The following is a 12,091-nucleotide window of genomic DNA, read 5'->3' on the forward strand; positions in this document are numbered from 1 at the left end:
ACAAAATCCTGCATTTCAACATTTTCTGATGTGTTATTGTTAAAATATGACACCCAGAAAATGACTCTCCATTGAAACTATATGTGCCGACAGAGCATACTGGAGGTGTCATTTCTTTATTTTTTCGAAAGTTCTCAAAAAAAGGGGAACGTAAAGGTATAGATAAATCCATTCTTAAACCAAATCCTGCATTTTAACATTTTCTGATGTGTTATTGTTGAAATATGACACCCAGAACATGCCCCACCATTGAAACTATATGTGCCGACAGCATACTGGAGGTGTCATTTCTTTATTTTTTCAAAAGTTCTCAAAAAAAGGGGAACGTGGAGGTATAGATAAATCCATCCTTAAACCAAATCCTGCATTTCAACATTTTCTGATGTGTTATTGTTGACATATGACACCCAGAACATGCCCCACCATTGAAACTATATGTGCCGACAGAGCATACTGGAGGTGTCATTTCTTTATTTTTTCAAAAGTTCTCAAAAAAAGGGGAACATAGACGTATAGATAAATCCATCCTTAAACGAAATCCTGCATTATCACATTTTCTGATGTGTTATTGTTAAAATATGACACCCAGAAAATGATTCTCCATTGAAACTATACGTGCCGACAGAGCATACTGGAGGTGTCATTTCTTTATTTTTTCAAAAGTTCTCAAAAAAAGGGGAACATAGACGTATAGATAAATCCATCCTTAAACAAAATCCTGCATTTCAACATTTTCTGATGTGTTATTGTTAAAATATGACACCCAGAAAATGACTCTCCATTGAAACTATATGTGCCGACAGAGCATACTGGAGGTGTCATTTCTTTATTTTTTCGAAAGTTCTCAAAAAAAGGGGAACGTAAAGGTATAGATAAATCCATTCTTAAACCAAATCCTGCATTTTAACATTTTCTGATGTGTTATTGTTGAAATATGACACCCAGAACATGCCCCACCATTGAAACTATATGTGCCGACAGCATACTGGAGGTGTCATTTCTTTATTTTTTCAAAAGTTCTCAAAAAAAGGGGAACGTGGAGGTATAGATAAATCCATCCTTAAACCAAATCCTGCATTTCAACATTTTCTGATGTGTTATTGTTGACATATGACACCCAGAACATGCCCCACCATTGAAACTATATGTGCCGACAGAGCATACTGGAGGTGTCATTTCTTTATTTTTTCAAAAGTTCTCAAAAAAAGGGGAACATAGACGTATAGATAAATCCATCCTTAAACGAAATCCTGCATTATCACATTTTCTGATGTGTTATTGTTAAAATATGACACCCAGAAAATGATTCTCCATTGAAACTATACGTGCCGACAGAGCATACTGGAGGTGTCATTTCTTTATTTTTTCAAAAGTTCTCAAAAAAAGGGGAACATAGACGTATAGATAAATCCATCCTTAAACAAAATCCTGCATTTCAACATTTTCTGATGTGTTATTGTTAAAATATGACACCCAGAAAATGATTCTCCATTGAAACTATACGTGCCGACAGAGCATACTGGAGGTGTCATTTCTTTATTTTTTCAAAAGTTCTCAAAAAAAGGGGAACGTAGAGATATAGATAAATCCATTCTTAAACCAAATCCTATGTGTTATTGTTGAAATATGACACCCAGAACATGCCCCACCATTGAAACTATATGTGCCCGCAGAGCATACTGGAGGTGTCATTTCTTTATTTTTTCAAAAGTTCTCAAAAAAAGGGGAACGTGGAGGTATAGATTAATCCATTCTTAAACCAAATCCTGCATTTCAACATTTTCTGATGTGTTATTGTTGAAATATGACACCCAGAACATGCCCCACCATTGAAACTATATGTGCCAACAGAGCATACTGGAGGTGTCATTTCTTTATTTTTTCAAAAGTTCTCAAAAAAAGGGCAACATAGACATATAGATAAATCCATTCTTAAACCAAATCCTGCATTTTAACATTTTCTGATGTGTTATTGTTGAAATATGACACCCAGAACATGCCCCACCATTGAAACTATATGTGCCCGCAGAGCATACTGGTGTCATTTCTTTATTTTTTCAAAAGTTCTCAAAAAAACGATAATGTAGATGTATAGATAAATTCATTCTTAAATGAAATCCTGCATTACAACATTTTCTGATGTGTTATTTTTGAAATATGGTACCCAGAACATCCAACTTTATGTGCCGACAAGCATACTCATACTTTATTATTTCATAACTTCTCCAAAAAACAATAAACTTAAAAAAAAAAAAAAAAAAAAAAAACGAGCACATATAGGTGCCGATATTACTTTTTTTTTTTTTTTGTAGAACTTGTGAAATGATAAAGTCATATTTCACATACAGTTGCATGTTCTGGGTACCATATTTCAACAATGACACATCAGAAAATGTTGTCATTCATAAAATTCGTTCAATAATGGATTTATCTATGTTCCCCTTTTTTTGAGAACTTTTGAAAAAATAAAGATATGACACCTCCAGTATGCTCTGCGGGCACATATAGTTTCAATGGTGGGGCATGTTCTGGGTGTCATATTTCAACAATAACACATCAGAAAATGTTGAAATGCAGGATTTGGTTTAAGAATGGATTGATCTATACCTCCACGTTCCCCTTTTTTTGAGAACTTTTGAAAAAATAAAGAAATGACACCTCCAGTATGCTCTGTTGGCACATATAGTTTCAATGGTGGGGCATGTTCTGGGTGTCATATTTCAACAATAACACATCAGAAAATTTTGAAATGCAGGATTTGGTTTAAGAATGGATTGATCTATACCTCCACGTTCCCCTTTTTTTGAGAACTTTTGAAAAAATAAAGAAATGACACCTCAAGTATTCTTTGTTGGCACATATAGTTTCAATGGTGGGGCATGTTCTGGGTGTCATATTTCAACAATAACACATCAGAAAATGTTGAAATGCAGGATTTGGTTTAAGAATGGATTGATCTATACCTCCACGTTCCCCTTTTTTTGAGAACTTTTGAAAAAATAAAGAAATGACACCTCCAGTATGCTCTGTTGGCACATATAGTTTCAATGGTGGGGCATGTTCTGGGTGTCATATTTCAACAATAACACATCAGAAAATTTTGAAATGCAGGATTTGGTTTAAGAATGGATTGATCTATACCTCCACGTTCCCCTTTTTTTGAGAACTTTTGAAAAAATAAAGAAATGACACCTCCAGTATGCTCTGTTGGCACATATAGTTTCAATGGTGGGGCATGTTCTGGGTGTCATATTTCAACAATAACACATCAGAAAATGTTGAAATGCAGGATTTGGTTTAAGAATGGATTGATCTATACCTCCACGTTCCCCTTTTTTTGAGAACTTTTGAAAAAATAAAGAAATGACACCTCAAGTATTCTTTGTTGGCACATATAGTTTCAATGGTGGGGCATGTTCTGGGTGTCATATTTCAACAATAACACATCAGAAAATGTTGAAATGCAGGATTTGGTTTAAGAATGGATTGATCTATACCTCCACGTTCCCCTTTTTTTGAGAACTTTTGAAAAAATAAAGAAATGACACCTCCAGTATGCTCTGTTGGCACATATAGTTTCAATGGTGGGGCATGTTCTGGGTGTCATATTTCAACAATAACACATCAGAAAATTTTGAAATGCAGGATTTGGTTTAAGAATGGATTGATCTATACCTCCACGTTCCCCTTTTTTTGAGAACTTTTGAAAAAATAAAGAAATGACACCTCCAGTATGCTCTGTTGGCACATATAGTTTCAATGGTGGGGCATGTTCTGGGTGTCATATTTCAACAATAACACATCAGAAAATGTTGTAATGCAGGATTTGGTTTAAGAATGGATTAATCTATACCTCTACGTTCCCCTTTTTTTGAGAACTTTTGAAAAAATAAAGAAATGACACCTCCAGTATGCTCTGTCGGCACATATTGTTTCAATGGAGAGTCATTTTCTGGGTGTCATATTTTAACAATAACACATCAGAAAATGTGATAATGCAGGATTTCGTTTTAGAATGGATTTATCTATACCTCTACGTTCCCCTTTTTTTGAGAACTTTTGAAAAAATAATGAAATGACACCTCAAGTATTCTTTGTTGGCACATATAGTTTCAATGGTGGGGCATGTTCTGGGTGTCATATTTCAACAATAACACATCAGAAAATGTTGAAATGCAGGATTTGGTTTAAGAATGGATTTATCTATATCTCTACGTTCCCCTTTTTTTGAGAACTTTTGAAAAAATAAAGAAATGACACCTCCAGTATGCTCTGTCGGCACATATAGTTTCAATGGAGAGTCATTTTCTGGGTGTCATATTTTAACAATAACACATCAGAAAATGTTGAAATGCAGGATTTTGTTTAAGGATGGATTTATCTATACGTCTATGTTCCCCTTTTTTTGAGAACTTTTGAAAAAATAAAGAAATGACACCTCCAGTATGCTCTGCGAGCACATATAGTTTCAATGGTGGGGCATGTTCTGGGTGTCATATTTTAACAATAACACATCAGAAAATGTTGAAATGCAGGATTTGGTTTAAGAATGGATTAATCTATACCTCCACGTTCCCCTTTTTTTAGAACTTTTGAAAAAATAAAGAAATGACACCTCCAGTATGCTCTGTTGGCACATATAGTTTCAATGGAGAGTCATTTTCTGGGTGTCATATTTTAACAATAACACATCAGAAAATGTGATAATGCAGGATTTCGTTTAAGAATGGATTTATCTATACCTCTACGTTCCCCTTTTTTTTAGAACTTTTGAAAAAATAAAGAAATGACACCTCAAGTATTCTTTGTTGGCACATATAGTTTCAATGGTGGGGCATGTTCTGGGTGTCATATTTCAACAATAACACATCAGAAAATGTTGAAATGCAGGATTTGGTTTAAGAATGGATTAATCTATACCTCCACGTTCCCCTTTTTTTGAGAACTTTTGAAAAAATAAAGAAATGACACCTCCAGTATGCTCTGCGGGCACATATAGTTTCAATGGTGGGGCATGTTCTGGGTGTCATATTTCAACAATAACACATCAGAAAATGTTGAAATGCAGGATTTGGTTTAAGAATGGATTTATCTATACCTCTACGTTCCCCTTTTTTTGAGAACTTTTGAAAAAATAAAGAAATGACACCTCCAGTATGCTCTGTCGGCACATATAGTTTCAATGGAGAGTCATTTTCTGGGTGTCATATTTTAACAATAACACATCAGAAAATGTTGAAATGCAGGATTTTGTTTAAGGATGGATTTATCTATACGTCTATGTTCCCCCTTTTTTGAGAACTTTTGAAAAAATAAAGAAATGACACCTCCAGTATGCTCTGCGAGCACATGTAGTTTCAATGGTGGGGCATGTTCTGGGTGTCATATGTCAACAATAACACATCAGAAAATGTTGAAATGCAGGATTTGGTTTAAGAATGAATTTATCTATACCTCTATTTTCCCCTTTTTTGAGAACTTTTGAAAAAATAAAGAAATGACACACCTCCAGTGAACTGTCGGCACATATAGTTTCAATGGTGGGGCATGTTCTGGGTGTCATATTTCAACAATAACACATCAGAAAATGTTGAAATGCAGGATTTCGTTTAAGAATGGATTAATCTATACCTCCACGTTCCCCTTTTTTTGAGAACTTTTGAAAAAATAAAGAAATGACACCTCCAGTATGCTCTGCGGGCACATATAGTTTCAATGGTGGGGCATGTTCTGGGTGTCATATGTCAACAATAACACATCAGAAAATGTTTAAATGCAGGATTTGGTTTAAGAATGGATTTATCTATATCTCTACGTTCCCCTTTTTTTGAGAACTTTTGAAAAAATAAAGAAAAGACACCTCCAGTATGCTCTATCTGCAAATATAGTTTCAATGGTGGGGCATGTTCTGGCTGTCAAATGTCAACAATAACACATCAGAAAATGTTGAAATGCAGGATTTGGTTTAAGAATGGATTTATCTATACCTCCACGTTCCCCTTTTTTTGAGAACTTTTGAAAAAATAAAGAAATGACACCTCCAGTATGCTCTGCGGGCACATATAGTTTCAATGGTGGGGCATGTTCTGGGTGTCATATTTCAACAATAACACATCAGAAAATGTTGAAATGCAGGATTTGGTTTAAGAATGGATTTATCTATACCTCTACGTTCCCCTTTTTTTGAGAACTTTTGAAAAAATAAAGAAATGACACCTCCAGTATGCTCTGTCGGCACATATAGTTTCAATGGAGAGTCATTTTCTGGGTGTCATATTTTAACAATAACACATCAGAAAATGTTGAAATGCAGGATTTTGTTTAAGGATGGATTTATCTATACGTCTATGTTCCCCTTTTTTTGAGAACTTTTGAAAAAATAAAGAAATGACACCTCCAGTATGCTCTGCGAGCACATGTAGTTTCAATGGTGGGGCATGTTCTGGGTGTCATATGTCAACAATAACACATCAGAAAATGTTGAAATGCAGGATTTGGTTTAAGAATGAATTTATCTATACCTCTATTTTCCCCTTTTTTGAGAACTTTTGAAAAAATAAAGAAATGACACACCTCCAGTGAACTCTGTCGGCACATATAGTTTCAATGGTGGGGCATGTTCTGGGTGTCATATTTCAACAATAACACATCAGAAAATGTTGAAATGCAGGATTTCGTTTAAGAATGGATTAATCTATACCTCCACGTTCCCCTTTTTTTGAGAACTTTTGAAAAAATAAAGAAATGACACCTCCAGTATGCTCTGCGGGCACATATAGTTTCAATGGTGGGGCATGTTCTGGGTGTCATATGTCAACAATAACACATCAGAAAATGTTTAAATGCAGGATTTGGTTTAAGAATGGATTTATCTATATCTCTACGTTCCCCTTTTTTTGAGAACTTTTGAAAAAATAAAGAAATGACACCTCCAGTATGCTCTGTCGGCACGTATAGTTTCAATGGAGAGTCATTTTCTGGGTGTCATATTTTAACAATAACACATCAGAAAATGTGATAATGCAGGATTTCGTTTAAGGATGGATTTATCTATACCTCTATGTTCGCCTTTTTTTGAGAACTTTTGATAAAAATAAAGAAATGACACCTCCAGTATGCTCTGTCAGCATATGTAAAGTTTCAATGGTGGGGCATGTTCTGGGTACCATATTTCAACAATAACACATCAGAAAATGGTGTAATGCAGGATTTCGTTTAATAATGAATTTATCTATACCTCTATGTTCCCCTTTTTTTGAGAACTTTTCTGGGTACCATACTTCAACAATAACACATCAGAAAATGTTGTAAAGCAAGATTCGATTTAATAATGAATTATCTACACCTGCACATTCCTGTTTTTTTTTTCATTATGTTTGCAACTGAGAATTAATGTTATGTAATTTATATTCTTCATTAGAAGTTATCCATTACTCCAGTCTAATAAATATATAATAAATTCTAATAAAGAATATAAATTACATAACATTAATTTTCAGTTAGAAACATAATCTCACTTTTCTCCTTTCTTTTAAAATACATTCAGTAAGAGATGGAACTTAAATACAAAATAAGTCCTCTGGTTGAATTTACCACGTAGTTTACACCATTTACAGAGGCATAAAATATATTTTTACAAGAGTATACATATACATGCACTGTTAAATGACAAATGCTGCCCGATCAACAGGCTCATAATCCCCATACAACTGTTCCTTTAAGAAATACGGGCAAAAGAACCGAGGGGGAGGGGTTAACATCCATCCAACATTTTTAAGGTGGAACGAATAGTTCGGCGAATAAGGAGCTGGCGAAAAAGGAGCTGGAGTCAGCCTCGTTTGCAGCTTTAACCCCCATGGAGCCGTATAGATTTCTTTTAATGATGGATAGATCCGATTTATGGGGTTTCAAAATCTATGGTACCACTCTCTCCCAATATAAAGCTTGGAAGAGCCAGAATATGTTTTAATATAACTCTGATTGTGTTTGGCAGAAAGAAGCAATATGCACCTAAATTATGGGATAATTTTCATTTTTGGATAAAGAAACCTCTTTCCTACGCCTATCCCATCATGAACCCATCATACAATTGCATCATTTAATTCAATAATTCAATCGTGTTGAATATAAAGGAGATAAAGTCACTCACCATAAGTTCATGTTCAGTGCGATGGACGCCCAACTTTTTCAGTCCGATGGTCAGGTCGTTCACACAAATTCCTCCGTCCCTGTTAACATCCAGGATCTGGAAGAGCACCTTGAGTCGGTGCTCCTGCTCGGGTCCCCCGCACACCGGGCACGGGCAATGATGCGGGGAGTCGCAGGACTCATCATATCCGTGGTCTGAGAGTGATGTTGCGGCCAGTGTGGAGCCCACAGTCCGGCCACCACCTCCGGGATCCGAGCCCTGATACTCCGAGCGGCACTGGCAGAAAACTCCGCTGAGCAACGGAGAAACGAAAGAGCCACGCTGATGCATTTCACAAGGGCTGAACTCCTGACAATGTCACGTAGCGTCTCTGTACGGGGAGCGTGAGAGCCTGTAGCTGGTAACCCAACCGTTTTCAGTCTAGATGCGTGACAGATGTGCACCGAGATAAGCTTCCAAATTCGCCCAAGAGTTAGCTATTCCACGGGAGCCTTTTTACTTCAACAATGAGTTTGATATGTTTTGGAGTAAGGTTCAAAATGGATCGCCCAATTTCCACGATTCACTCGCGGCATTCAGATCTCCGGGTCATAGTGATGAGCTGGAAGAATGTCCCAACAATACTCCGGTATTTTAGAATGTCAAAAAGCACAGATAAATCGGCTTACCCTGCCATATACATTGATCCGAACCTCTTTCCGGATATAAATCCCTTAGTTTGTGAATTTCAAAAGGTTATCCGGTTTGAATTGGCGGTCTGGATGACAGCTGATGCAACGAGAATGCCGGCCGGCCGGCCGGTAAAGGCAGTAGGCGGGAGGAGTCTCGTCTCGTATTCGACCGGAAATGAGTAATGAAAGGGGAGGGGCCAATGATGTGAGTGATGGATGCATGCAGTTACAATCACCTTTGTTAACTTCACGCACCAATATTTCTGTATTTCCAACTGTAATTAGATAATAACAATAAAAATAACAATAGACATATTATTATTAGAATTACTTGTAATCATTGTGAATTATGATTTTTTTTTTATCTAGCAAATTTTATGCTTGTGTGTGTATACTGTGTAATATGCTGTTAAATTTGACTCTGAAACCCTATTTTTAAATATTCCAGTGGGCAAATACCTACATTTACCCGTCATCACTCACACGCTAGTGATCAAATTCCCCCCCAAAAAGTATTTAAGAGAGACACCTGCTGGGCAAATCATATAATGCCGTTTTCTGCTGTTTAAATTAAGATTTGAATTTCCTTTAAAGACAATTTCCTAAAGTGCCATTAGTTTTTTTATTCGGGGGAACACACCAATAAGTTAATAATAGCCTAATAGCTTTGTGTCTGCGGATTATTGATATTGCACTGCAAAACAGTCTCTGCCTTAAATTTGTAAGTAGCCTACAATGAACTTGGATGTTTAAGTCATTTCAATTGAATTTGACTTCACTTTTTTAATACTGTATAACTTATGAAAACATTTAAAACATTTTTCTGAACAAATAATGAAGGCCAGTTCAGCCACAAGAGTTGAAGGATTTAATCAAATTATCCGGCAGACTTTACCAAAAGCAAATTTGTGATACAACAAGCATCTTCAAAACAATGGGTTTGATGAACTTTAGAACAACCTGATTCATACAATGTTGCATTGGCATTAAATATATATGGGAATGATATAACTGTAACAAAGATACCACAAGTTTAATCTTTTCTGAGAAGTTGAAGCCAAAAAAATATCCTATAATTTGTATCCATTGTCAAAGCAAGCAGTTCAACTGCAGCAGACCATGAGCGGGCTAGCTAGCAGCTCATTGGTTCGCTCAGAGAGAACTGCCACAGCCTATGGGAGAACTCGGCTGAACTCGCGGCCAATGAGAAGCCGACACGCTCTCTTTGCGTCAAAGCCCGCCAAAATGGGCGTGGCTCGAGTGTATAAATACTCGAGATCTCCAATTGTTTTATTGATAATTCATCACTTCTGTGAGGTTACACGGACCCGCTGTTATGAGAAGAAGCCGTCGCCGTCGAGAAGGCATATCTCTAATGAGCATTTGGAGTGTGAGGAAGCCGGCCGTCTTCGCCACCGTCAGCCGTCCTGCAAGCTAGCGCTATCCGGCGACTGTTTTACTCTACTCTGCATCTAATGGAGCCGAGCGTCTTTTGCAAGATGCCTCGCATTTCCTGCGGTTCTTGCCGCGCTCCTCACGAGGACGGAGATCACCACGTCATCTGCGCTAGTCTCTGCCTTGGATTGGAGCACGCGGAGCTCGCCCTCGCTGAGGATGCGACCTGTGCGAAGACCTGCCGTTGTCCACCCTGCGGGCTCGACTTCAGGCCGTCAAAGCTGCATCCGCGCCGCCTCTCACCTCGCCGCGGAAGAAGAAACGCCGCTCCCAGAGGCCGCCGGGACCCTCGATGGTAGCGTTTATCCCGCCGGAGCCGCCTCTCGCCTCCTGCTCTCCATTTCGGCCCCCGCCGGACGTACAGTTGCCGCCGAATGGCCGCTCTGTCGCTTCCGACGACGCCGCGGATGTTAAGGACACTTGTTCGCTTCTCGCCTCAGACAGTGAGGACTGGTCCGAATCTCATTAGCTACTCTTTTTCAGCCAGAGACTCGACCGGGACTCCAGGGGGGACTTATGCGCCTCCTCTCTAAGGCCGTCGACCGCCTCGGGCTCGAGTTGTCTCCGCAGGCTCCCGCCCCCCGGCATGGGCCTCGTCCGAAGATTGGGCTGAAGCCTGATCAACGAAGTCTGCTTAGCACAGCTGAGAACGACGGCTTTCTCCCGCCGCGGCCGGACCGCCGTCAAAGCTTCACCCTCTGTCAGTCCCCACTCATCTGGCTACTACAGCAGTGTTTACCGCCACAAACAAGCCGGTCTCTCCCCGCTTGCGAGCGTCAAAACGCCGTTTGCACGGCGACTCGTAGAAGTCTCAAATAGAGCATAAAAGCCACTTGTGTAGAAAATGTGCCCACAATCCTGTGTTCATCCACACACGAAAGCACCACATGTCCCGTGTATCTCTCAGAGCCCACCCCCATAGAGCGGACAAATCCAGATAAATCCCCGTCACATGCCATTCTACGTTTCGCCTTCGATGGTCAGGTTTTATCAATACACCGTTCTCCCGTTCGGCCTATCCTTGGCACCTCGTACGTTCACGAATCATGGCTCATTCCACTAGAACGAAGGCCCGCTCTGCGTGGCTGAAAAAGTTTATTATCTGTAAATGTTTATTCTGATTAAACTGTCTTTATTCTTTTCTCTTCTGTACATAGAAGCTTCAACAGCAAGGTTAATTCCTTGTGTGTGCAAGGCAAGCACGCTTTAATCTTTCTGATGCATATTAAGCCAATATTAAACCAATATGTGTTAGTAGTGTTCTTAATAATAAGTTCAACACTGCACTGTTAGAACAGCCGAGTGTGTCGTAATGAACTTTTAAAATAAATTTAATTTCAACAAAAAGTTTGAAATACAAAAATCTTGATTGTAAACTGTTTGTAAATTAGTTAACAGCTAAATAATTAATGTATAAATTAGTTGTCTTACACACTGCCTAGCATCTAATGATTTACATTGTATTATCTCTGTATGCCACTGTCTTTTATGTTTGATATTGAGGCGGCCACGAGATGGCGCTAAAGTCATTTTAGAGCAAAATCTAAGCAAATGGGCAAATCACACAAGCGCGCGAAATCCTCATTATTATTAATAACTACTAGGATTGTGATTATCATTGACAACACGAACGTTTGTTTTCGTCCTCCCAAGAAGCCGGTTTTATTGGCTTTTAAGGGTTTTGTTGGTTAATTGTTGTATTATTGATGTATCTACAATAATAACCTACATAGCTAATAGCAAAGCTAAATAACGAGCCTGAACTGAACACAACGAGCGTTTTTGGCTTTACAGTAAAGTCGAATCACTGTTGCGG

At 38.2% G+C, this 12,091-nt stretch overlaps 1 protein-coding gene across 2 annotated transcripts in view; it reads right to left on the bottom strand.

Moving 5' to 3' along the window:
* The window catches only part of slc25a25b (solute carrier family 25 member 25b), a 29,520-nt gene extending 20,562 nt beyond the window's left edge, over nucleotides 1–8,958 (bottom strand). Inside the window, exon 1 of one of the 2 annotated variants that reach the window (XM_039659027.2) lies at nucleotides 8,150–8,958. In XM_039659027.2, the coding sequence (XP_039514961.1) occupies nucleotides 8,150–8,479 (330 nt within the window). In that variant the 5' untranslated portion in view covers nucleotides 8,480–8,958. The remainder of the gene's footprint in view (nucleotides 1–8,149) is intronic. The other variant, XM_039659024.2, reaches the window with a different exon arrangement.
* Nucleotides 8,959–12,091: the final 3,133 nt, after the last annotated feature.

Source organism: Pimephales promelas, chromosome 4 (assembly GCF_988280905.1).
Source record: "Pimephales promelas chromosome 4, fPimPro1.hap1.1, whole genome shotgun sequence".
NCBI classification, from domain to species: Eukaryota; Metazoa; Chordata; class Actinopteri; order Cypriniformes; family Leuciscidae; genus Pimephales; species Pimephales promelas.